This window comes from Manis pentadactyla, chromosome 4 (assembly GCF_030020395.1).
Source record: "Manis pentadactyla isolate mManPen7 chromosome 4, mManPen7.hap1, whole genome shotgun sequence".
NCBI lineage: Eukaryota > Metazoa > Chordata > Mammalia > Pholidota > Manidae > Manis > Manis pentadactyla.
In genome coordinates this window covers 128,565,705-128,593,628 of record NC_080022.1, presented here as the reverse complement: position 1 = coordinate 128,593,628, position 27,924 = coordinate 128,565,705, and the positions used below count along the sequence as shown (strand labels likewise).

At 44.8% G+C, this 27,924-nt stretch overlaps 1 protein-coding gene across 1 annotated transcript in view; it reads left to right on the top strand.

The window, feature by feature from the left end:
• LOC118931226 (dynein axonemal heavy chain 9-like) overlaps positions 1-27,924 on the top strand; it is a 349,376-nt gene that overhangs the window by 165,008 nt on the left and 156,444 nt on the right. The window contains 9 exon segments of the mRNA XM_057500855.1: positions 615-742; positions 2,543-2,651; positions 3,851-3,998; positions 8,004-8,178; positions 12,032-12,205; positions 12,683-12,890; positions 23,435-23,600; positions 24,759-24,861; positions 25,421-25,660. Coding sequence (XP_057356838.1) covers positions 615-742; positions 2,543-2,651; positions 3,851-3,998; positions 8,004-8,178; positions 12,032-12,205; positions 12,683-12,890; positions 23,435-23,600; positions 24,759-24,861; positions 25,421-25,660 — 1,451 coding nt within the window.

The window sequence follows — 27,924 nt, the reverse complement described above, 5'->3', positions numbered from 1 at the left end:
AAAAAACAGTCCCATTCACAATAGCAATAAAAACTATGAAATATTTAGGAATATATTTAGCCAAAGTGATACACTGAAAATGCTGTAAAATTGTATTAAGGAACATAAAACAATATTTGAATAAATGAAAAGACATACCATATTATTGATTGGGAAAGCTTGGTCTCATAAAAATCAATTCTATCCTAATGAAGATATAAATTTCCTATAATGCCAGTTTAAATCACATTCAGCCTTTTCTCAAAGTCTGCATTTGACAAGATTTCCCTGGGCTGCAATTACAAAGGATGAAAACCTTACCTAAAAAGGTTTTATGTAATTCCATCATGTCACAGTTGCCTGTTGAAATAATTTGCTGAGTCCCTTGTCACGTAAAAAGCCTGTACTATCAGGCATTGTTGTTTTGTGTAGCTGTTCTTCCTAAAAGTCAGACTGGAGCAGAGAGAGAAAGTGGGAGTTGTCTCATGGCACTGTCAAATCTTAGTAAAAAGATACAAAACCAGTTCTGACCTGCCTTTCTATTTACACCTTCTGTAGCTTATAGGGAAAGGCTGTGCTGAGAAAAAGAAGATTGGTGGTGAAATGGAAAATAAATTATCCATGGTTCCTTTTAGGATTGTTTTCTTCCATCATGCGGGAGCTTGCCAACATCACCCATGATGGGCCCAAGTGGATCTTACTGGATGGCGACATAGATCCAATGTGGATAGAGTCTCTCAACACTGTCATGGATGACAACAAGGTATCAGTGGGGAAGGGGAGTCTGCGTCATCCCTACTCGTCTATGAAACCTGTACCCCTGGCACATTTGGAAATCTTGATTCCACACAGGGCTGGCCCTGAGTACAGAATTATTACCAGTGTCTTTATTTTTTTTATCTATTCCAGCTTTATGGAGATATAATTGACATAGAACATTGTGTAAATTTAAGGTATACAATGTGATGATTTGAAATATGCGTATATTTTGAAATGATTACCACAGTAAGGTTACTTAACACCTCCATCACCTCATCTGATCATCTTTTTGTTGTTGTTTTTGAGAGCTTTTAAGTGCTAAGATCTATTCTCTTAGCAACTTTCAAATATGCAATACAGTATTAACTATAGCCACCATGCTGTACATTACATCCTAGGATTAATTTATCTTATAACTAGAAGTTTGTAACTTTTGACCTCCTTCATCCATTTCCTCCACCCACCTCATCACCCCCAATCCTGGCAACCACTGTTCTATTCTCTGTTTCTACGATTTTGTTTCTTTTAGATTCCATATATACATGAGATCATATAGTATTTTTCTTTCTCTGTCTGATTTATTTCATGTACCATAATGCTCTCCAGTTCCATCCATGTTGCCACAAATAATGGGACTTCCTTCATTTTATGGCTGAATAATATTTCATTGTGTATATGTACCATATTCTCTGTCCATTCATCTTTCATTGGACACTTAGTTTGTTTCCATGTCCCAGGTATTGTAGATAATGCTCCAGTGAATGCAGGGGCACAGGTATCTCTTCAAGATCCTGGTTTCACTTATTACTGGTGTATTTAATAGACATTTCAGAATGGACTCATCTGAATGAGCAACTTTCACTTACATTGATGGCCCTGTTTTTAGCACTGCTGTCATTTCCTTCAAAATCTTCTGCATGTACATTAATTTAATATTTAGAGCTGAAAGGAATCTTAAATCATCTCATCCAATCTTTGTTTTTTCTTTCCAAATAAGGAAACTAAAGATCAGAAATATTCTGAGCTTGTCAGACATTCTCAATGGTGACACTCTTTATCCATGGAAAAAATATTTTTATTTTGTTTTATTTTGATATCATTAATATACAATTACATGAGCACCATTGTGGTTACTAGATTCCCCCCATTATCAAGTCCCCACCACATACCCCTTTATAGTCACTGTCCATCAGCATAGTAAGATGCTATAGAGTCACTACTTGTCTTCTCTGTACTATACTGCCTTCCCCATGCCCTCCTATATTACGTGTGCTAATCGTAATGCCCCTTATTTCCCTTATCCCTCCCTTTATATTTTTATTTTTTATAAGCAGTGAAAACTAACTGAATGCCAATAAACTAGCTATTAAGCTGGTGGCTGCTCCTAAACTTGCTCAGAAAGCACATCCATATTAGAAGTGTTACAATGGTTTCTACATTTATAGGATTATTAGAATAAATGTATGTTCTCCCAGAGGGATGACCTAAAGAGACACGGTAGTAATAAGAAGCCTAAGCTTTTTTCCTTTAATAATCTTATTATTCCATTATGGCCTAATTCATTCAAATCACTGACATCAATGTAAGTTTTTTAGGTAACTTATTTCCTGACTCGGTATACACACAGGGGTGGGAGTGGTGAGAGGCAAGAGAGAGGATTGTTGTAGAAAATTTAGAAAACACATGTAATCACAAAGAAGAAAGCAATCATCTGTAATTCCTACAGGAGAAATCCAGCAAATCCCCACCAGCTGGCCATGTACCCTAACTCCTCCCCACCTGGTGTCCCCCCCATTGTTTCCAGGTGCTGACCCTGGCCAGCAATGAGAGGATCCCTCTGAATCCCACGATGCGGCTCCTGTTTGAGATCAGCCACCTGCGCACGGCTACCCCAGCCACCGTCTCCAGAGCAGGTATGGCATGAGAAAGGACAAAACCACAGAACTGCTCGGCTGAAAACAGGCGCTGCCAGCATCACACATGACCTGGCTGGCATGGCAGGAAGTTCCCAGAGGGAGCCAGGCACCCACCAGCCAATCCTCAGCCCCAATCCACATCCATGAGCATTAGCAAGCGCTCTCAGGCTGGGGCCCTGTGACCGTCCTAATTCAGAAATATTATGGTAGGGAAGGGGAATGGCCTCTGGGCTGGACAACTGTACACAAGTGCCTCAAATTAGGCTGCTTTCAAGCCAGTGCTCACCTCCATGACAATGGAGGTGACAAGCTTTGCGACTCTCATGACATCCTTGTGAAGATAACAACTTTATGCCTTAACTTTCCTCTAACACCCAAGGCCAAATTTATTGGCAGGCTAGAGGGTAAAGAGATCTCCACCATTGTGTCAGATTCCCTTGCAGGGACCTGTGCTGAGGTTGTGAACAGGGCCCAAGAGACTTGCCTCTCCCAGCTTATTCATTTCCAAGGAGCACTGTAATGAATCACAACCTTGGTGGCTTTGCAAACAGCAGTAATTTATTTTCTCTTTCTTCTGCAAGTCAGACATCTGAAATCAAAGTGTCAGGCCAGCTGCCTTCCCTCTGAAGGCTTCAGGGGAGCACACTTCCTCGCACAGTCTGGCCGAGGCACTCCTTGGCTCGTGGCCTGTGACTCCAGGCCCTGCCTCCATCTTCACGTGGCCTTCTCTGTGTGTGCCTTTCCTCCACTGTCTCTTAGAAGGACACTTGTACATGTTCGACCTAGATAATCCAGGATGATCTCATCTCAAGGTCCTGAATTACACCTGCAAATGTCCTTTTTCAACATAAGATCGTGTTCCCAGAGTTGGGACATGGACAAATCCTTGCGGATCCCACCATTTGACCTGCCACACACTTCCACACCATGCCAGGTATGCCTAATGGCATAGCCTTTTCTCTTCTTGAGCCTAGACTTGGCCTTAGGATCCTTGCCAACACTGCTTTCCACCAGCTGTTCTCAGTCCAGAGCTGGCCCCAAGAGCAAACCCACTTGCCCCAAAGTCATCAGCCAGATCTCCATTCTTTTGAAGTCCAGTGTTCTGTATGTTTTCTAAACAGAGAAAACAACTCTGGGGTGAAGACTATACTGACATCTGTGGAAAACTCACTGAACAATATTCTCTGTGCTCCCAGGGATCCTGTACATCAACCCAGCAGACCTGGGGTGGAACCCTGCAGTGAGCAGCTGGATCGACAAGAGGGAAATCCAGACAGAGTGAGCCAACCTAACCATTCTATTTGACAAGTATCTTCCAACCTGCTTAGACACACTCAGAACCAGGTAGGTCACAAAACACAGGATGTAACGTGTTAAAGCTGCAGAAGAACCGGTTGGCTCACATCTGAGGCCCCCCCGACACTGTGTCCTGCCCCTGAAGTCAGATGTCTCTAAGCATTCCCGTGTGGGTGTGGCAGATGGCAGAGGGGAACACACACTAGGATGGCCACGGGATGCCTATTACCAGTCAGGCAAGAAGCGAGGTGGGTGAGGAGGAGGAAGGTGGCAAGTGCCTCCCATGAGTGCATGTGGGTGTATCCGACGGAGGTGGCAGGTTGTAATACACAGCAATCCTGAAGTCCGTTGGTTTGCAGGACACACAGCTGGTCCTCCTACAAATGGCCCAGAGGCCAGGCCAACAGACCTAGAGGTCAGTGGCCCTCGATACCCACTTTCTGTTCCTGGTCATGTATGTTCACGGCCCACGTAATGCAGGATCAGGTAGAATGCATCGTTTGGCCAGTCCTGCCCCTCTGGACACTGTGAGTTCACCTCTCCTCTTACAGGTCTGCAGGAGCAGAGACAATAAGCCCTGGACACATCACATGAATAAGAGATTATTCCTCTTAACCAAAAGGATACTTACAGCCACAATATCACATGTTTCTGCAAAGAGAGGTTCCAGCATTAGGCCCCTGCTTTTGTTTTACATTCTCTTTCTTGGTCAATTGATGCATCATTCTATGAATCAGGAACCCAAATTTGTGGTTCCTCCAACTTCAACCATCAGAGGCTGGTGCCTTGAAGGCAACGTGACTCAGAGATGCACAGTTCTTAAAGGGTCAGCAGATTAGGGTCAGGATTGTTTTGGGGAAATTAAGTCCACCACTCAAAATGATCCCTGACTCCTTTATTCATTGGTCTGTTAAGCACAGGATGGAAAGCCACTGACACACACAGAGGCAGAGGTGAATGAGTGCCCCAGGCCCTCTGACCGCACATGCCTGCCCTCACCCTATCAAAATCCACCCACGTTTAGAGTGAATTTTATGTAACTAAAACCCAAGTTGCAGCTGAGCCATTGACATGTAGTATATTTTTAGATATTTAATCACACACATATTAATTTTGATTTTGAAATTTTTATATGCCAGGGTCAGTAATTACTTTTCCAAATTTCACCATTTTCATAAACCCATGAAAAGCCTTCAGCCCCTCGTGACCTGTGGGCCCCGTGGCCTTGGCGAATGAGATAAAGCAGCCCTGGCAGCAGGCAAAGTCTGGAAGTGGGAATGGTGGCTAGTGTCTCCTGGGGGCAAGGGCAGCAAAGAGGTCAACCAGAAGGGAGATTTTAGGAAACCAGCATACACCTGTTCTTTGTCATTTGCTGAGACAATTGTCCAGTTTGTCTTTTGACTAGGAGGCCATTCCTCACTCTGGGCATTTAGAACAAGAGATGCCAAACTCTTGTCTATATGGGTATGGGCAAGTGTGTGTTCGTGTGCATGTGCAAACCTTGGAACAAGCTTTGAAGACACTAACTGTACTAAATCTCTCCAGACACAACACCCCCCAGTCTCTGAATTCTGGTTATCAAGGAAAAAGCACAGCTGTCAATTATGGTTATCTCATTTCACTCTAACAGCATTCCTAAGAGGGCATAATATCCCATAGACAAAGAGCTGGGGTTCCACGGTGCTCCCTCGGGGCCACAGCTAGTTAGTGACAAGGTGCACACTTCAAAGTCTTACTGGTATTTTAATCTGTCATGACATCATAATGCTGGCTTTGTAGGGCCCTGTTACTATGAAGCTGTGTGAGGTCAACATAGCGTGATTTTTATACTGAATGAGTGGGCCTCGTAAGGGATGATTATAAAGCAACTTATTTTGTTTCCCACTGTTCCTTCAAAACCATTTTATGTGGCTGGTTCTCCTCCTACCCCTGGATGACACCTACGTAAACACCCATGACTTTACCCGTCATTGTCCAGTAATAAAAAGGCATCTGATCATTTGTAGTCACACAATTACACAATCACACATGCGTGCACAAACACACACATGAAAATTTAAAGTAAACACACAGTGAAAATTTTAAAAAGCAGACTGCATTTAAATGACACTTCTCCCCTGGCCCATAGCTCAGACCATCTTCCAGATGTCACCCTCAGTGCCAAAGGGAAGTGTCCTTGACTTCCTCTGTCCTGACTCTACCAGTCACCCCCTCAATCAGCTGTAGCTTCTGACCTGTCAGGGCTGAAGGGTGACGGAGAGAAGAGAGTAAGAGGGAGGAAAGGCCTTAATGACTGGCTCTGGCATGGCCTTAGTTACCCTAACTGTGGCAGATCCAAAACTGAAGATTTTGAGTCCTTGGGCCGCTTTCCATCACTGGGGATCTTCCACGTGCCTTCCTTTGAAGAAAGTAAATGCATCTCCATCATCCTGTCTTGTATAACTCCTCATGCAAACTGCTCCTTTGGCCGGCATCTAAAGCAGCCCCACATTCTCATGGCTCACAGGGGGATTCCAGGAAATACTCGCCCCTCCCTGCTTTGATAAATGGGAGCACAGGCTGCCCCAGCGAGCAACCTCCTCGCTCCGCTGTGAGATAAGCCAGTCTCTTCAAGGTTCTTCAAGTACAGGTCCTTTGCCGCTTCAGAGTGGTCCTACTGAAGCCCTTTCTCCAACTTTATTCCGGGTGAGCACCTGCCTTCCCCGTGGGTGAGGGGACACTTATCGCCCACCAGGTGTTCTCTGTGTGCCAACTGCTGGCCCCTCCGGCATCTCCCACTTCCATCCTCTCTTCCTGGGGAGTATGAGAGGCCAGGGTTGTAACAGCCTTTACAGGCGCCCCTGGGTTGCCTGGATGTCAGTTTGGAATGGTCAGCCTAGTCGGCCCCTATCATCTTGGTGCCTTATTCAAAACTCCACCTGAGACAGCTCCATTTTAACCTTCTGTTGCAAATATGTGTCAAATGAAGAAAAGCCTCTCAAGTACTCAATTTTCCCCTTACTCATGGAAGCCTTCACTACTGGACTACTTCAGAGTGTCATTGTGAGACAGCAACTAGACTGAGAGCAGGTGTAAGAACCAAACACTGAGGAGAATGGAATGTGAGGGAGCGCTGAGGCCCAGTGCTGGAGAATGACTGAAGGTCTCAGTCGGCGGTGTCATTCATCCTGTAACAGGGGACCTGCTCCTGTGTGGCCTGTGAGCTCATCTTGCTGTGGGAAGCGGCTGCGAGGGCAGGTGTGCAGGAGAGGTTGAGCGTGTGGGTATGTGGGCACTCTGTGTGCATGGTGGGCTGAAAGTGCCCTTGTGCATACATATGTGTGTGCCTGTGTGTGTGTGTGCATGCGTGTGGATGCACACATGCTCCTGTTCCCTTGGGCACAGGTCACCTTTGTGCATCCCTTGATACCTGCCTTTCATTCAAGACCTCCAAAGCCAAGGTTAAGAGGACAAACACCAGGCCAAGACAGAGGCACAGGGGCATAGTCTTGGAAGACAAACTCCATCAAGTAAATCATGATTTACTTGTAATGATGTAAAATAATCATTTGTCCACTCTGCACTCCTCCCACCCCAATATAAGACTCTGGCCCCAAGGGAAACGTTTTCACTGTGTTTTAGTTACTCCTCTGAGCAGAAGGAATGGAAGCAGCAACCTCAGAACGGCACCCATATTGACTCGAGGTGCTTTCTGGCAAAAGAGAAAATTCTGAGATATTTACTTACATTTTCACAGCTGCCCAAATTTCCCAAGGATTGAGAGGGGTCATCAGTGTTGAGAGGAAGGAAGAGGGAGGTGAGAGTATCAGAGGAAAGGGTGATAGGAAAAGGAACCTTCCCAGAAACCTTCTGGGCCCTTACTTGTCTGCACAGCGAGATGACCCAAAATAGCTGATGAGGATGCAGGCTGAAGAAGCGTCTGGCCCTCTGTAAGCCCTAAGAGTCTGGCAGGTCATGAGCCCACCAGAACCAAGTGGCTTGCACAGCCATCTGACCATGCTTCTAGGATGGAAAATGCAGTGTTCTAGAGCACATCTGGCTCTCTCTTTGCAGATTTAAGAAGATAATTCCTATCCCAGAGCAGAGTACGGTGCAGATGCTCTGCCACCTTCTTGAGTGTCTCCTGACCAAGGAGGACATCCCTGCAGACTGCCCCAAGGAAACCTATGAGCTGTATTTTGTGTTTGCTGCCATCTGGGCATTTGGTGGACCGATGGTCCAAGATCAGGTAAGAGGCTGGGATGCAGAGAGCACCTACATCCATGTCCACAGCAGCAAAACCTGATCTTCCGGCAAAGATTTGGGAGACGGGACAACTAAATGTCAGGATGAACATGAACCCACCAGATGCTTTAGTTATCCACGCATTGCTCTGCTGAAGACATGCATTCCCATGAAAAGGTGTCCTGGGGGAGGCAGGTGAGATTTTGATGTTTCTTGTTGAGTTAGTGACTGTATCGCTGCTTTCCTGGAGAGCTGCTATGTCTGAGCTTCAACAGCTGGAGGGTACTGTGCAAGGTGATGTGAGTTTTATAGGTGGAAAATGCTGTGCTGTAGAATGAATAGGAGGAATCCCTCTAGCCTTTGAAAAGTCCCCCAGAAGTACGAGTCCAGAGTGAACCAGCATGTCTCCTTACCCTTAAAATGCAGAGCTGTCCACAGAAGTTTAGACCAAAAGTTAGTTGCTGGCTGGGGGTAGGAAACCAAAGCAGTATGTGTCTCATAGCGTTGGCTGCAGGAGCCTCATGCAGTTCGGAGTTAGGGATGTCAGGCTGGAGTATCTTGGCATCCTTATGCCCTAGCTGTTCCTGTATTCCCAGCCTTTTTCTTTACTTAATTTCATCCAAATAAAAAGCACTTTGTCTAGAGATATCACATTCAAGGTTATGCAAACCAGTCTTTGACAACTGACTCTAGCTACCAGGCGATGTCACATACAGGTTTAAGAACATGGACTCTAGATTTGAATTGTAACTCGGCCCCTCATTATGACGCATTGGGCAAAATTACTTAACCTCTCTCTACCTTACTCCCCTATGTGTACAAAGGAGATGAGGGTGGTGATGGTACCCAGTTCCCAGGATGGCTGTGAGGATTAAGTCAAGAGACACTATTTTACTTGTCTGGCATGAATATGTGCAAAACACTTAGTCATGCTGGCACATGCGTGTGTTTGTTATTCATATTCTCCTGCCATAATATCCAGGTTCACAGCAAATATCTGGTACCTCTTGCATGACAGGGGAGCAATCCAAGCTGCCGTGGTCGAAGAGTTAGGATTTACTCCTTTTGGTCTGACTTGATTGTGGGCTTTTTGGAGAGCGAGGAAAAATGTGTCAGCCTCCTGGGACAAAGCCTTGTTCTAAGAATCCAGAGTAGAGGTGAGCTGGGAGAATTCACAATTAATTTAGAATTATCAATTAATTTCTTTTCACAGACCCTGGCTGTAAACATCCAGCCCCCCTCCCACCACCTGCTAACATGTCCTTTTGTGCTCCAAATTCAGTAGGAAGCTCTCAAGAGCTCCTGGGACCAGGCCTTTCTCCATTTCCTTCCCCAGAGCTGGTGCTGGTGGGAAGGGGGAATCTTCACAGGCAGGAGGAGGCTGGACAGAGAGCTTGACATCTGAGAGTTTCATGCTGTCTGTTCTGTAGCCCCGGGAGCTTCTCCATGGACTGCCTCACTGACAGTTATATTTCCCCTTTGAGGCAAGGAGGCAACAAGTCCAGTAGAATGGATGAGAGTTTGCGAAAGGCAGAGACCCAGATGCATAGGTTAGTGCTTCCCATCAAACCCACTCCCTGACCTTTCAGCTGCTGAAATGCCAGACAGCAAGCACTGCTGGGCATCCCCACTCCCAAGCAGTAGGGTATCAGGATGAAGTACTCGGTCAATTTTCTATCTCTGTATGGAAAACTGTAAATCCACTCAACTCTTTTCTATAAGCTCGGGAGAAAGCATCCCTCCCATTGTCCTGGGCTCTGGAGTGCCTGGAGCTTTAGGCAGCCATGCTGGCACATGCAGAGAAGACAAGGGCAAAAGCTTTTAGCAGCAGGGGTGGTCCAAGACCCCCTGCACAAGCTGCCTTCAAGCCAGACACCAAAAATAGTGCTGTAAATTGAAAAGTAGGAAGTTGGCCAAAAGACTCACAACAGGAACACCAATGGTGCTTACATTTAACAGGCTGTCATTAAAGCAAAGCAGAAATACAAAATGCAGCCCATACCTGGGTAGAAGGTCCAAAAAAGGCCGGGGCAGGGGGAGGTTTTTCCCTAAATGCTTTGCAAGGATCACAGGATATAGTCTCTCAGAGAGCACCATACTGGGAGAGTGAAGCCTGGGTTCAAATCCCAATTCTTCCAGATGCTTCTAGATGTGTAACCTTTGAGCTTTTGTCTTTTGATACATAAAAGAGGAATAATTTTCACCAGGATAACTTGGAGGCATTGTGAGGATCAAATGAGGTGATGTTGCATTCCAAACTCTGCTACGGTCTGTGGAGACAGCCTCAGGGTCCCTGAGGTCAAAGGGCAGGAAGGGAGCCTGAGGATTGTCTGAGTCTAAAGGAGAAGGGGTCTCTGCACTTAAGGTCACTGCTGCAGAGACACCCCCCCTGCCCCCCACAAAGAGCTGAACTGAGAAAGGGCCATCGAATGACTCAGCAGAGGTGACCTTGATTATATTACAGTGACCAGTTATAGTAGAAGGCAAGGTCATGCTCCAGCTTACAGGTGGTGAGACGATGTTGGTACAGCCCAGCTAATAGTTTGGTTGAGAAGCTGACTGAGTAACTCAGGTGAGACTGGAGACGAGGAGAGAAGATCCATCGAATCTTCTTCTTTCTAGAGGTTGCCTTCATCTCAGATTTCCCATCTAAACCTAAAATCTGGCTTTTAAAGGTCCTCAAGAATTTTATCAATGAGTTAAAAATAGGGATTTTTTCTGAGGCTTCCAATTGCAGAGAACAATACTGAGAGACACAGTGTACCCTTAATCAGAATAAGAACAGCAAACAAATCTGTCCTCACAGTAGAGCCTATTTCCATTCTCATTTTAAAGCAAAATAATTCAATCCTATTTACCTAATGGGTAGCAAAATGCCGAGTACCATTCTTCCAGGTCCAGCTTCATTCCCACACAGCCAGCTTCCTGGTGTATCCTGCCTTTGCACTTCCTCTCTGGCCTGCCCTCCAGGAACATTTCCTAAAATGCCCAATCTCAGTCTCTTTTCTTTTTTTAGATTTTTCCTAGGTCTGTGTGTTCAAAGAGGGTGTTTGAGGTCCTCCCCTAGAGGGTTGCTAGTAGCACTAGTTTTGTGGCTGGTGGGAGGTGGGGGTGTGCACGTGTATGTGCACATGCATATGGGTGTATATTTGGGCTTGGCCACGTCAGACAGTTTGAGCACACTGAGTGCACAGTGCTATCCTGAGAGGCACAGGATCTGATCTGTATGCACGTGAATTATATGTCTCCACCCATTCCTTTTGTCATGAAGACCCATTTGTGTTTGTCTTTGCTGCTCCTAGACTTAGAATTTTAGTTCTTGAGGACACCTTAGAAGTCTTTTCTTGGATCCTCATTTTATGGATGGGGAAATGGAGGCACAGAAAGAAGTGGGGCTCCTCCCACCCCACCACCCTGTGCCCCCAGCATCAGTGGTCACCGTTTTATTCTTGCCGCTGACTGCCATCCTGGGCATTGCTCAGTCTCAGGGGTCTAGGAAGACAGAGCTCTATCTCGTTGGGAGATCCTGACCACACTTGCCCACCTTGTGGACGCAGGCTCCCACTGTCCTCCATGTTACCACCGGTTTCCTCCCGTGCACCCCACGAAGCACTGGGGTGACTCAGCTGCGAGGTCCAGCAGCTGAGCATGTTCATGGCTGAGGGCTGCCAGCTGGGCTTTGTCAGGCTGGTCCTGGGGGGAGCAGTGTCCTTCCTGGAGGAGTAGGTCCACTGGGCAGGCCTGCACAAACCGGGCCACTTTGTGTCCCCTCCCTGACCTCTGCCTGATGCCAGGGCGGCTCGTCCAGCTTACCAGCTCTGGGAAACCATGCACCCTAACCTGCTTTGTTTTGGCAGCTTGTGGACTACCGGGCAGAATTCAGCAAATGGTGGCTGACAGAGTTCAAGACAGTCAAGTTTCCTTCCCAGGGAACCATCTTTGACTACTACATAGACTCAGAAACCAAGAAATTTGAGCCTTGGTCCAAGCTCATCCCCCAGTTTGAATTTGATCCCGAGATGCCTTTGCAGGTGAGTGTGACCAAGTGAACAGACACGTGTGGTCATCCCAGGACCTGCAGAGGCTGCTGCCCCTTATGGGAATCCAAGTGTTCTGGCCTTGCTAGGAACTAGTCATTCCCAGCTACACAGCTTTTCTAGGGAAATTATAGGCACAATGCAGTATAAGATTCCCCCAAAAGGCTCTTGATTCCCAGAGCCCCCCAGCATCCTGTGGGCAGAAGGTTAAAAAAAAAAAAACTAAAATATATGAGAGAAGCCACAGGGAGGCAGACAGAGCTGGAAGAGGACGGGAGGGGATACTCGCTACACTGAGGGGGAGTTATAGGATGGCCTTACCATAGCTATGAGGGGAGACACTCCTGCCCGCAGTAGTGAGCCTGCTCCGCCCTGCCAGCAGCATCCCTCTTCTGAAATGGTCCAGAACGTTTTGCAGTGAATCTCTCTCTCCCACAAGCCCCTGGCACGCTCATCGTGTTCCCGTTCCAGGCTTGTTTGGTGCACACGAGCGAGACCATCCGAGTGTGCTACTTCCTGGAGCGGCTTATGGAGCGGCGGCGGCCAGTCATGCTGCTGGGGACCGCGGGCACCGGCAAGTCAGTGCTGGTGGGAGCCAAGCTGGCCAGCCTCGATGGCGAGCAGTACCAGGTGAAAAACGTGCCCTTCAACTACTACACCACATCAGCAATGCTGCAAGGTGAGGGGCACGCTGGGGAGCCAGTGACCCCGTCCTTGACTCTGCGCTGGTGCAGAGTGCCAGGCACTTGCTGGGTGGGCTTGGCTCCTGAGGCCGCACCGCTCCTCCCTCTCTGCTGCCTTTGGGCCGCCCCCCTCCTCTCTCCCACAGCACCCCTTAGCCCCATGCCCTTTCCTGTCCTTTCCCTACATTCCTCCTTTGCCTGTGCAAGCTCCTCCAGGCCCCAAGTTCAACACACAACAAGCAGTTCAGCACCTGGAGGACAAGGAAAGCAGGAAGCCATTGAGAGATTTCGGCAGGCTGGTAGGCTTCTGTCAGTGGAAGCATCTCTAGAGATCATTGTGTTCACCCTTCCTATCTTATAGATAGGAAACTGAGGCTCAGGTAATAGTAAGAGATTGCCCAAGGTCACCATCAGGCAGCAAGGCTGGCAGGTGCATCCAGTCTTTGACCACATGGAGCACGCTTCTCACTGGCTTTCCACGCCTGGCTGCAGCCTCAGGGTCAGGGGCTCATTGCAGGGATTTCCCTGCCAGAGTCACTTCCTCCCTGACCCTCACTCCCAGGAGGGTCCCTCACCCCACCCTGCCCAGCTTTCCCAATGAGATCCCAGTGCACAGCCACACCTCCAGGGCAAAATCCCCCAGAGGTGGGGAATCAGCACACACCTTCTTGGGATGGGCAAGTCAGAAGCCACAGCTGATAGGAGACGTGAACCTTCCATTTCCTCCCTCGCTACATCACCTGGGCCTTAGGTCGGCTGACTCACAAAGTGAGCTTGCTGAGCCTGGACCACTTCACTCCCCCAGTCCTTCCTTGGCACCTGTTCACATGAACCCAAGCCAACCAGTATGGGGTCGCCAGTGCTCGGGTCCCCCCAGGGTCCCACAGGAGTGAGAGAGCAGGTCAGTTCCACCTCCTTTCTGCACTGCCTGCCAGCTCTCCGGGCATCGGGGTCTGGGGCTGGGAGGCCCAGCACTGACTCTGCTTTCTGCATCCCAGAGCAGTTAGCAGACTCCCGCCTCTCTGTCACACTGGCCTCCAGGCTTCAACCTGCTGGGCTGGGAAATGTTTCACAGGTCAGTCTCGGTCCACCAATTGATTCTAGCTACCCCATGGGTGGTAACAAGTAAGACAAAGGGGGTGAAGACTCAGGTCAGAACTTGGCTGGTTTGTCCACAACGTGGGCATCTTCTGAAGGAAGAATGTGAGGCTCTTCACCATGTAAACAGGTACAGGTATGACACACTTCTAAGAGTAATCTGCATTAGCATTTGTCTCCAGCATCTCTTAAGTCTACACAGTAACAAAACAGACCAAGCCCTGCTCTGTATGTCTGCCAGCTTCCGTAGTACAGATCCTCCCACCATGACCGGTTGCAAGTTACTGATGCAATGAACGTGGTCAGTGAACATGGAGTCAGAGATGCACAGTGGCGCCCCAGTTATCATATCTCCACACTTTACAGATGTGATAATGAAAGATGAAAATAACCTGAAGAGCATAGATGATGGTGAAATGTGGTAAACTAATTTGGATGTCATAAGTTTTGTATAGTTATTACCTTTGTTTCGGATACAATTTACTTAATTGTATGATTGTCTAATTTTTTTTTCAAACAATGGCTGTGTTTACCAACCAGCTCTCAAAATTCCCTCCGTGTTAGCAATCAGCTCTGAAGAGACAGCTCTGGTAAACAGCTAGCTTCCTCTTTGCTCCACAAGGCCTCAGCCCCCACCATGCCGCACAATGTCATAACCGTCCCTCATGGCTCCACACCGTCGCGTTAGTGCCCACCCGTGACCGTGAGCAGGCTCTACACACCTGGCTGGAGCTCGCCAGGTCTGCCTAACACAGTTTCCCTTTCTTGTTCATGGAAACATACACGTCTACATCTACCTGCAAGCCTTGATTCCAAGGTCTGATCAGATTATCAGCTCTGCCTATTTACTCCGATTCTGAATTTACTGTTTACTTAATACAACTACACTAAATAATAATGATAATAATAATGATAATTATTATTATTATTATTGGCATTTATCAAACATCCATCAGGTATGTGCCCAGTGCTAACCTGAAGTTAGACTTTTTTTCTTTTTTCTGAGGTTAGACTTTTACACAATTTTTAATCGCTTAATCTTGCACAAACCTGTGAGGTTAAGTACTTATATTATCCCCATGTTATAAATGAGAAAATCAAGGCACAGAGAAGTTAAGTAAACTACCTGAGGCCACACATAAGTGGAGGAGCCAGGGTTTGAACCTAGACAGTCTGACTTCAGAGTTTGTGCTCTTAACCACCAGGCTACCTCTCTGGTAAGAAAATGTTTTGAAAAGTGAAATAAATATTTGACATTATTATTATTATTTGTGGTGCTATTTGAGAATTCTAGAGGGTCTTTTTCCTAGAATCCTACACTGATTTTATAATTCAAAGAATACATCAAATAGAGAGTAAAACTTCATAGCCAAGGAAAAAAGCTCACTGCTCAGACCTCTTGTTCTTACTCTGGGTCCCTCAGCTGGAGGATTTTCTCCTTCCTTCCTGTTGGAACGCAAAGAATTATTCAAAACAGTCACAGAATGCTGTCAAATAGAGCCAGGATGGACACTGGCTCCCTACCACAGCTAGACTTACACCAAAACACAGTGCTCTCGGTCTCTTGTTAATTCCCTGGTGGCCTCTCGGTCCCAGCGCTCCTCTCACACTAGATGATGGATGAAGCAGCTGTCCGCTACCATCACCTCTCCAGAACTAACTAGAATTGGTGGGTAACTCAAAGCACCAGGGTAGCCAGCATCCATGTCACAAAGTCCATGTAGCAAAGCTCATGCCCTTACCTCTGAAAAGCACGGAATTCCTTTACTTGGGATCTCCTGCCTCTTACTTTAGTCACAGTCCAAACAACTTTGTTTATCTGACTTGTTAGCCTAAAACATTTTAGAAGCAACAAAATGGTAGGAGAAAGGGTGGTACTAACATAAAAGTGGGAGCTGGATACTTGGTATCCAAGAGGAAATAGAATTTTTACAAAAGGAGATACAGAAACTCAGAGGGTAGCTTCTCTGGCATTAGATGAGAGGCTAACTATTCCACCCACATCGTGAGCCCATCATGCTTCTTACAGCCCAACATTTTCATTGCTGTTTGTACTTAAGACCCTATGTAATAAAGAAAAGATTAGCTTTGGTGTGCTACAGTCTGCTTTAAATGACAGATAGTACACCCAGACAGATGTGCAAGATGTGTGTTTATAATGTATATGTAATGGCAAAAGATGGGAAATGGCCTAATTTTCTATAGGATTGAATCCTAAGCATTACTACAAAGAATGAAGAAATTCTGTATGAATTGAGTTGGAACTATTTCCAAAGCTTTCTGGAGAGAGAAACAAGATACAGGAGAGTGTATATAGTAAGCACCAGATTGTGTCTTGTTTAAAAAGAGATACATAAAAATTTACATCTATATACACTCACGCATCTATGCTTCTATATACTTAGTATATCTCCAGAAGGCCATACAATCAACTGACAACAGCGGTTGCCCGTGGCGTGGAGAACTGGATGCTAAGAGTAGGAAGGGGAATTACTTAAACTTTTAAAAAATTATGAAATATTTCAAGCATGCAGAAAAGTACAGAAAATAATACAACAGATGTCCATGCACCCACCACCCAGACTTCACAGATGTTAAAATTTTGTCATTCTGCTATGGATCTTAGCATCGCAGCCAACACCCACCCCCATCCATTCCTCCTTCTTGCTCCTTGGTAACCAAAGTTGATGTGTATCATTCCAAACTTACACTGTGGGTACATATAGGTACCCATACAGATACACAGTACTGTTGTGTGTATTTAAATTTTAAATATGTATCTTACTGTAACTTTTTTAGAAACTTCTTAAATCACTGTCTGTTTTCATGCATGCAGATCTACTTCATTACTCTCATTGCTGCATAGAATTCCATTGTGTAAAGAAATCACAGCTCATTTATTCATTTCCTACTAAAAGGCAGCATAACTTTTTAAATGTTTTCCCTTTAGAAAAAGCATTATTGAGTTATAATCGACACACATTACATGGTACATATTAGAGGATATACCTTGATAAGTTTTGAAATATTTACACAGCCATGAAGCAATCACCACAATAAAAATAATGAACATAACCATCACCTCTGGAAGTTCCTCATGTCTCTTGCTAATCCCTCCCTCCGTCCCAGTCCTTCCACCCTCCCCTGTGCCTAGGCCAACACTGATCTGTTTCTGTCACAGTGGGTTAGCTTGCATTTTCTAGAATTTTATATAATGGAATCATACGAAATGCACTCCTTTTTTTGTCTGGCTTCTTTCACACAGCATGATTTGAGATTTATCCATGTTGTTGAGTATATCAATAGTTCATTCTTTTCATTCCGGAATAGCAGGGTAAAATATGTAAAACACTCAGAATGACTCCCAGCAAACAGTAAGTGCTGAGTAAATGGAAACTGTTATTATACTAATATTAAAGATACTTCTCAAACTTAAGAACCTATAAATATTTTTTAATAATGTCTAAGCCCCAACTGCCAAAACAAAAGAAGCAAGCAAGCCCCTTTTGCTGGAAGGAGTTTAACATAAACTGTGCTAAAGCAAAAGTAATGTTTTTGGAAGAAATGTTCCAACTTTCAAATGGGCAGTAACCCTGCAGCAGGTCCATTCATTGAGGGCTTCAGGGGAATATTTTGCAGCTCATTCATCCTGCTAGTCCACCAAAAGCCATTTTTCTCGAAATCAGATGTTCTTTTATAAAGGAGGCAGTTACTCCTTCACTTCTCTCTTTCACTACATCCAGCGCTGGGGTTCCATTGAGTACTTTCTAAACACAGATTCAGGACTCTTTAAATACAAATGTTGGTTGTGTTTCAAGGCATTGACATTGCTCACCAGTGTTGATAGCACATGGTTTATTTAATGTTTGAAGTATGCCAAACCTTGTGCTGAGGGTTTTACCCCCTTCAGTTCATTTAATCATCCCCACCCAGTGAGACACTGTATTAGTAATGCTTTTGACTGCAAGCAGCAGAAAATCTGACAAGAATGACATAAACAGAATTTTTTCATGCAACAAGAAGTCTTGAGGTAGGCAGTTGCTAATGCTAAACCAATGGCTCAGTGATATCAGTGCTGTAATATCTATTATTAGCTGCTCCCTCAGGATGGCAGAACGTGTGCTACTCCAGCCATCACGTCTGCATTCCAAATAGAAAGATAAAGGAGAGACCTAGTGCCCATGTCAGGAGATGATAGTTCTCCAGGAACCCCATAGCTTTGTGTCTGTGCCTTGTCGTTCAGAACAGCGTCACACAGCCACATCAGCTGGAAAGTGACTGAAGACAAGAAAGCTGGAAATGGTGACCATCACAGATCTGATGATAGTCTCATTTTTACAAGATTAGAAAATGAGGTTCAGAAGTGTAAAGTGACTTCTTGTAAAGTCATACAGTGCATTAATAACCAACCTGTCTTATTTCATAGGACTCTAGTGGCCTTCCTCTCTGATAAGCCTGTAAGTCATGCATCTTAATTTCCATAGTAGAATGCCAACTTTCTTCTGTTAGTCTGATACCTAGAGCACAGGGTTATCTTTCCCTTTGATAGGAAATAAAATAGCCCCTTCAGTTCTTCTTTGAAACACTCAGACTTCAACTGACTACCCGCCAACAGCTACACAAAGCACAGATTAGTAAACCTGACATCTCAGGTTAGAGGCAGAGATCCATCCTCATTCTCCTCCTCCTCTGAGCTCCGCAGACACACTTGCCTCGCTTTCATTCCCTCCACAGATTACAGCCAATGATCGGTCCTTGGGTTTTGTTAAGAGTTAGGGTGATAAAAGATAATGTTAAATTACTTTTGTATCTTCTGTAAAATCTCAGTTGAAGACCATACCCATCTAGTAGCCTGATTTATCTTTGTGAGTATCCCTGATATATGCCTTTTAGAACTTACTGCCTGGGAAAACTTTTTCATATGAAAGTAGAGGTAGATTTGTGCCAGTAATCTGGATTGGCATGTAATTAAATACAGATTGAGTCCTGAGCTTTCAAGTAGGCAGGTCAGAAAGGGAGATGTGAGATACATTTTTATTGGTTATAGAACTATGTACTTCTAGGTTATTGGTGCAAATAAGTTTCTTCCCCTATAGTATCCCTTTTTAGTCTATATTTTAATTTGTCTGTTTTACGTCTACTCAAATACCTCAAGCCTCTTCTCATTCCTTTTGAAATAAAAGTAATTTTTAAAATGAAAAAATTCACAATGGCCCATAGACAGGCTAGTTTAGAAAGAGACAAGGAGAAGCAAAGGTCAAGGTGTAAAGAGAGTGGGACAGAGATGATGGCCTCCACAATTCTGAATTCTCTCACCATCCAACTGCAATTTAAATTGTTAGTTCAACAAATATTTGAGTGCTTAATTACACTAATTAGATAGGAGCTCAGGTGTCTGAGTGTAAACATATCTCTGTAACTTGATCATTAAAAGTTTAAGCTTGGATGGCACCGTGAAAGATCTGACCAGACTCTCAACCTTGAAGGAGCAATGAGCTTCCATTATCACATATAGACAGCTCTCTTCTTCTTACCTTAATGTCTTCCAAAAAGGAGATGACACAAAATTAAATCATCAAATATTTATCAGCTAGTGGGCAAGAACTCTGCTTGGAATGGGGGAAGTGAATTTCAAAGTATAAGGAAATTGAAAACAACACATTTCAGACAATAGAGAAAGCATTCCATAAATTTTGGTATCTCCAAATTATGGAATGCAATGCGGCAATTAAAATCATGTTTTAGGAGGATATATATTATCATATAAAGAAGTTTACAATATGTGTAATGAAGAAATCTTTTAAAAGCAGAAAATGCAGTATAATTCTGATTTTGTAAAGGAAAAATCTAACAGAGCAAATAAAGTAGAATGAAATATACCAAAATATTGGAAGTAATGCTTACTACTAGGTGATAAAATTATTTGCAATTTTTATGTTCATCATTATGATTTCTATGCTTTTTAATCTTTAAATAAAGAATATGTATTATTTTTTAATCATGCAAAACATGTTATTTTTTTGAAAGAATAAATGCAACGCCCTTACTTTTCAAATTCCCAATACACCGGAAATGTCTTAACAAGCGAAAGATTAGACTATATGGAAGGAAAATAGTTAAAACACAGGTATACAAACCATGTTGGTACAAAGTAAGACATGATTAATTGCTAATGTACTCCTGTCAAAATATGATCAGGCACTGAATTAACTAAACTGGGGATTTCTCAAGGGCAGAAGCCATGAAAAAATAATGTTTAAGAAGTAGTTTGCAGTAGTGGTAACAGGAGGTAACCTGGGTTTAAATCCTGGTTTTGCCACTCAGTAGCTGTATGACCTTGGATAAAATCCTTTAATTTCTCTAAGTTTCAGTTTTCTCATTTGTTAAAAGAATGTTTTAAAGGTGTTGGTAATACACAGTAGGCTTTATCTGAGGGATCATTGATAAAATGCATGTCCTGTACTCCATATAGAGCCAGTCAACATTTGCATGTATGAATGAATGAATGCACTGCTCTCGAGTTCAGAGACTGGAGAAATCAGGAGGACTGGAATGGTTGGTACACCCTAGAGAGGGATCAGGATGTGAGGACTCATGGGCTCTCTCCCTGAGTGATACGAAAGAAGTGTTGGAATCAGTATCTGTAGATAGGAGTTCTAATTCCAGCAAGGTATTTAACCTGCCTTCACTTCTATTTTCTTAATTACAAAATACAGATAATATACCTTTCTTTGCCTATTCATGAAATTTGTTATGCTAATAAAATTCATTCATTCATTCACTTAATACATGTTTTTTGAGGAGCCTACTATATGCTAGATAATGTTCTAGGTGCTGGAGTTATGACAATAAGAAAAACAGAGAAAGATTCCTGTCCTTAGGACATTTATAGTGTGGAGGGTTGACATGACACAAAAGACAAATAACTAAAATATCCAGAATATTAAGTGGTGATAAGTGTTGTGGAGAAAAATGGAGCAGGGACAGGGAATAGGAGGTAGGGGGAAGCATAGAGTTAGAGTATCAGGGAAGAGTTTTTGTGAAAATGACATTTGAATAAATAAATGCCTGATGGAAATGAGCAAGCAAACTGTGCTGGCACTTGGGTGAAGAAGATTCCAGGCAGAGCACACAGCCAGAGCCAAGGCCCTGAGGCAGTGAGTGTGTTAGAAGCAGGATCGCTGGAGCAGGAGGGGTGCAGAGGGGGAAGTAGAAGGGGAAAATGGATGCAAGGTCTGCAGATGTAACCAGATTGGCTTTGTGCTAAGTGAGGGTGATGCCACTGGAGAGCTGACTCTGGCACAATCTGATTTCCATCTTACAAGGACTCCCCTGAGTGTGCTTTGAGAATACGGTGAAGTGATTACTGGGGGGGAAGCAGGACAGCTGTTAGGGAGGATGTCTCCTTTACCAGGTGAGTGACAATGGACAAGGAGGGTAGCAGCGGAGATGGTGAAGTGAGGTAACAAATGAGAACCCACTTTGAAAATGAAGTCACTCTTCAAATGTAGGATGGTGATGAAATGGTGCAGAAGGAATGGCGAGAAGATATGAAGAGAGGGCAGCTGGTGCTGCTCCACGCAGTCATGGCCAAATGCCATGCTGCAGAAATTCAGTGAGATGGTACAGATGAGCTCTGCACCCGGCTATGGACTTGACTCCCAGAGTGTGTTCATGACAATGCAGAGCCCAGATTGTGGTGGGAAGGTCACATACTTTTATGTCCCTGTGTTTAGTGCCTTCAACATCAGCATGTTTGCTGAAACTTAAACTTCTGCTCTTGCAATTCTGCCTACAAATGGAAGGACTTGCTACCATTCCATCCTCAATGCGACTTGGAGCAAAGCTTGGCCAAGAAGGGATCAAAATGTGTATGCCTTTCCCAGGGTCGGGGGTGCTCTCTTTCTTGGGAGTACTTAACATCATCCTTTTAAGATAATCCAGAGCATTCCAAGGCCACTTCTTGCTAACTGACATGCTTTTCTTCTCAAAATCCTAGAAGCACAAAAGGTTTAATCAACCCAAATTACAGGGTCTGCTTAATTCCAGGGGTTGACTTGAATATCACCACTTTGGGAGGAGGAGAAACAAGTCTTCCTAAGGAGAGAATTTCCTACTAGAAGGACTGTTGCCCAGAACAGGCCCTTGGCAGCCCATTAATTATATTTCATTTTGACAGATCTCATATAGAGTTGTTATATCTTTAGGGGGGAAGGAGGTGCTGGGTGATTAATTGGTTGATAGTGTATTTTAATTGGATGCTAATTTAATTTAAATGTAATTCATATTTTAAGCACTTAATTCAACTCAGGACCTGAAAAATTAGAATATTCAAGCTACTTGAAGGAACTTGTCTTTCTATCTGTCACCTTTATATGTCTATTGACACTTTCTCCTTGTTTACAAACTTGTTTTTTAAGAGAAGAAATCAGATGGTTCTTAGCACTTCCAGCTGTAATCGGAACTGTTGATTCTTGTAATATATAAATATTTAATTGCTTTACTGGAAAGAAAAGACACATATATCCACCCTATTACTTAAAAGTTTGTTCTAAACAAGTCCTGTCAGGCTGGAAAATGGTACTGTTTGGTTCTTTCCTCTGGCTGGATAATTGAAGAAATAGCTTCTCAAGAGAGTCTATACTTCGTCTCCAGGAAGGTACTGAGATGCCCTGATAGATGGGCCTCAGAACCTGCAGGCAGTGGGGCAGTGCCCGTCATGATACTTGGAGGATTCTGGGAAATTACTCTGAGGCTGTTGTTTCTGTTCCCCCACAGGAGAACCACAGGGAGTGAACTCTCTGAGAACACCTTTTATGACATATCCAATAATCCCTCTTACATCACAGGGGAAGGAGGGCCCCCACCTACCCCTGGGATGGGAGCCACATCCTCACGCTCATCCGTGTCTAAGGTAGAGAGGCCAGATCTACCCAGGATCTGGCTATCTGTAGATTTTTGGAGGGTAGAGTACCAGTATTGGGACTATGAAGGTCTCTTCTGGTTCTACCAAGAAAACCGGGGACCACAAGTATGATAGCGGGAGCATAGGCTTTGAAATTTAACTGCTTTGGACTTGTTTCCTGACTCTATCTTAGAAAAGTCACTCTTCTAAGTCCCTGTTCCCTCATCTGTATATTAGGATGATAATACTAATCTTGCAGTAATGTTATAAGGATTCAATGAGATCATAAATGTTTGTAAAAACCTAACAGTGCACAAATAAGATGTTCAACACCTGGCCAGTACTTCCCTGCTACTGCCAGGTCATTTCCAGCTTCTCCTTCTGGTTCTGTGGGGTGCCTGAATCTAGTAGTAGCTGCCACCATCGTTTGGAAGCCTGAGCACATTGCACCATTGCTTGACCTTGACATCCATATTCGCTGGATACTAGCACCTGAGGTTTGAACTTCTTGTTTCACTAACTGGCTCTCTTCCTCAGCTGTCCTGGAGAAGCCTCTAGAAAAGAAGGCTGGCAGAAATTATGGCCCCGCAGGCAACAAGAAGCTTATCTATTTCATCGATGACATGAACATGCCCGAGGTGGATGCCTACGGGACTGTGCAGCCACACACGGTCATCAGGCAGCATCTGGACTATGGCCACTGGTAAGAGCACACGCAGAGGGGGTGGGAAAGGCCCAAGGCAGAGCTGAAGCCCAGTCTATTCTGCTGGGGCTGCCAGCCTCAATTGATCTCTGGTGCCAGCTGAGAATCCCCATGGCAAATTGCATTCCTCACAGGCTTGTTTTCTAGAAAGCTCTTTCAGAAAGGGCATTAAAACCCACATAAAAGGTTTGGCCAGAGAAGATACATGGCTCTCATGTAAGGAAAAAAGCCTCCTCTTTTAGATTCATGGCCACAAATCCTAACTGAGAAGTAGAAACTTCCCAGGGATTCTCCCATACTGCCTATGCATGCTCACATCTCCACTCTCAGAAAAGTCAGTTTCATATCTTCTCCTCTCACCTCAAACTTCCCACCCACCTCTGTGAATGATCACACATGCCATCTCCATTTCTTGCTTGCACAACTTACTTGCACCCCCATGCATCTTTCTGTCCCTCCTGCTGACACATCTGCCCTGAGGCTTAGCTGTCCACCGCACCTTCACCCCACTCTCTCCAACCTCCTGAGATCCTCACTCCATCATCTAGCCCCCGTTTTCTCCTGATTAGCTCCTTCTCACCAGTATTTAAACTTGCATAAATTTCTCTATTGAGTTCAGAAAAATGATTTTCTAGTTACTGTTCTCTCTCTCCCTACATAACCAAATTTCTCTGCGGTTTTCACGTTCTCTTCTCCCACTCACTCCCCGGCCCACTATTATTTACTTTCTGTTTTCCTCAACTTTACTGAGCTGTTTTGCTCAACTGCTCACTATGTCTTTATGTGAAGTCTGACAGACCTCAGATGTGGGTCATTATCTTTTTTATTCTCTCGACAGCACTTGACATGGCTGATGGCTCTCTCCTTTTGGAAATACTGACTTCCTTTGCTTTCTGAGGTGCCACACACCCCTGACTTTCTGCCTCCCATTTTTCTTAGTCCATCCATATGGTCTCTTCTTCCTATGCTATTCCATAGATATTAGATCCCTCAGGATTTTGTCCCAGGCTCTTGTCTCTTTTCAGTCTCTACCAATGGACCAAGACATTCATGTACTCAAGTGCATGAATAATAGGGCACAGCCCACCACACCTTCACAAGGCATTCACCTGCCTGGGCCCTCACACAACTCTGACCTGTGGTTTCTGACTGTTCCAGGTATGACCGGAACAAGCTGTGCCTAAAGGAGATCATGAATGTACAGTATGTTTCCTGCATGAACCCCACTACAGGCAGCTTCACCATCAACCCACGGCTTCAGGTATGGGAGTAGCCAGTATGTGAGTCCTAAACACTTCCTTACCAGGGCAGATGTCCCTTGATTTTAAGTAATAATTGGCCCTTCCCTGTCCAGCTTCTTAACGTGGTAAATCACACAGGATGCTGACTTGTATTTCTAGCGGGATGAAGAAACTCCTAGACCCAGAGTTATGAAGCTTTTAAAGCTGAAAGGGGTCATCAAGTTCATCTGATATGACTCATTCTTCAGGATAAGAAAACTTCAGGGGGATGAAATGACTCTCCCAAGCTCATGTGGGTACTCAGTAACATTGAGATTTGGACTCACATTCTCTGAGTTCAGGTTCTCTTCTTACTACCCCATACTGATGTCTTTGACCAAAGGTCCAAAGCCCATTATTCCCCCAGTCATTTTAGCTCAACCTAAGTTTGGGTTTAGGGTGAGAAATGTGACCAGTATGTAGAATTCAAAGCCTTATAGGAAATCTTCATAGTGTTATCCAAATCCGGAGATGGTGATTTTTATTCTGTGGTAGATGTCTGACTCCGGGTCCTTCCATATACCTCTCTTCCCGGTGCAGCGCCATTTCAGTGTGTTTGTCCTCTCCTTCCCGGGAGCAGACGCCCTGTCCTCCATCTACAGCACCATCCTGAGTCAGCACCTAAAGCTTGGAAACTTCCCAGCATCCCTGCAGAGGTCCATTCCCCCGCTGATCGACCTCGCCCTTAACTTCCACCAGAAGATTGCCACCACGTTCCTCCCCACAGCCATCAAATTCCACTACATCTTCAATCTCAGAGACTTTGCCAACATTTTCCAGGTAGGTCAGTCTGTGCCAGCCAAGATGGCTGAATAATGATCTAGTTTCTTCCATTCAGTAAAACAGTAGTTAATGCCAAACTCTTAGGCAAGGGCTCAGTTCCTATGGACGCATGAACATTAAAAGGTAAACAGAGTGAGATGGGTCCCATAAGGAAGGACTTCAGCAAAACAGAGTTCTGTTTGCTAATGACCTTATTTCCCAGTAAGCAGAATGCATTTCTGAGTTGGTTCCTTCCGGCTGGAGAGGGCTCAGCATCTTGGAGATAATATCATATAATGATTTCGGCACACCTAGGAAAGAAAATGACACAGAAGACAAAGCTGAAGCTATTTTGCAGGCCCTGGTGGTATACCTATTGTTCTTGGGATAAAAAGAAGTCCCCCAAATCATGCAAGATAGATTTGCTTCTTGAAGAAGCCATATCACAATATCTCTAAGACACCATCTGCCAGTGCTTGGGATGCCTCACTTGTAAAATATCCAAGTTCTTTTCCAGGGCAAAGCCATTTCAGATCCTTGCAGCTGCTCATCTGAATAGTAATGGCCTATCTCTGCCCTTTGCTTCTAGTTGCTTGGCCCTTCACTGTCAGAGTCTCAGAGGGCAATGCAGCAGACCCTGGCCTCTCTTCCTCTTGGTCAGGTACAGCATCCTCACATGGCAGAGGCCACAACTTTCTCATCCTCCACAAGAATCTGCAGAAACTACTTTTCAGAGAGATCACTCCCAAGATTGCACCAAGCCATTATTGGGTGAAGGATGCCTTTCATACCAAGCAGTGGCCACACCTGTAGGGAAAGGTCAACAGGATCAGGGAGAGAAGCATGACCCTGCAGGGAGCACATGTATGTGCAATTTGTTACCCAGACTCTGGGGAACCTAAAACCAGCAAAGCTTCAGACCTGAGGACTCAGGGCCTGCATGTTCCAGCCAGGACTCTTGGTCATAAGGAGCAGAAGCCTACTAAATGTTAGCTCAAAGATCCAAGAGCTGTGCTCAGAAAGGCTTTAGGGTTCTAAAGATGGAGCCACTGAACCCACAGCAAGGTCAAGTCTCAGAATACATGTGAGTTGGCTCAGGGCAACATTCTTGGCCATATACCTCCCAAGAATAAACTCGGTTAAAAATGAAGAAGCAGAGACCCACAAAAATTATACAGACTTGCTTAAAACACCCAGCCAACCAGTGAAGGAACTGGAAAGCCCAGGAGGGTAAGTCTTGTTTCCCTGGCCCCATTTCTCTACCTGACCCAGGTAGGCTGAGTGGCAACCCCCTGGGCTCTATGTCCCAGCCAGGCATCTCTGCAGCTTGCCAGCTGTCAGCCACCTGCCACAAGTGTGGGAAAGCACATCCTCCATGGACCACATGCCTCCTTTCAACCAACAGTCCTTCACCCTCCTCTTCCAGAGGGTGTTTCAAGCTCATAGCTTGACCTCAGCCTCCCTGTGCTTCCCTCCCTCCCTGCCTGCTTGTCTACAGGCTTGACAGAAGAGCCTAAGGGGATGGTTGAATGCCCACTGGGAGACAGGCACTGCCCAGGGGTCATGCTGCTTTTCTTCATCCAGCTTGCTCCAAGGCTCAGTCATTCAGACCTCCTCTGCACTTGCTCGTGCTGTCCCCATCAGGACAGAATTTGATAGAGCTCTGAGCAGCAGCCATCATTAACCATCCCCATCTCAGTGTCGCACATAACTGTCTTTGCACATGACATGCTCACTTTGACTCTACCTTTAATTGTCAGTCAGCCTGAGTGATTGGGGTAAGAAGGCTGATACACCAGCTGACAGCACACCCCGCAGTCAGACACAGTCCTCAAATCAGGATTCCTGGCTGGTGCTTCTTCCTGCCCCATGCATCTCATACACGGTGGATACTTAGGGGAGCTGGGAAGGAGAGAAGGGCTGAGATGTATGTATGGTGGAGCCAAAGGGACCTCATATAATTTCTTTCTCTAAAATAAACTTTTCTTAAAGTACAACATACAAGTAGAAAAGCATGCGAGTCATAAGCATACAGCTTGGTTAATTATCACAAAGCCATCACACCTACGTAACCACAACTCAGATCAAGAAATAGAACATTGCTATCATCGCTGAAGCTCCTGATTTTTCTTACTTCCATTCCCTCTTTCCTCCTCCACCCAGAGGTAAATATTGTCTGGATTTCTAACATAAGTTATTTTGGCTTATTTTTGAAATTTATGTGAATAGAATCATATGATAAATATTCTTTTGTGTCTTCTGTTCAATATTATACACCTGTA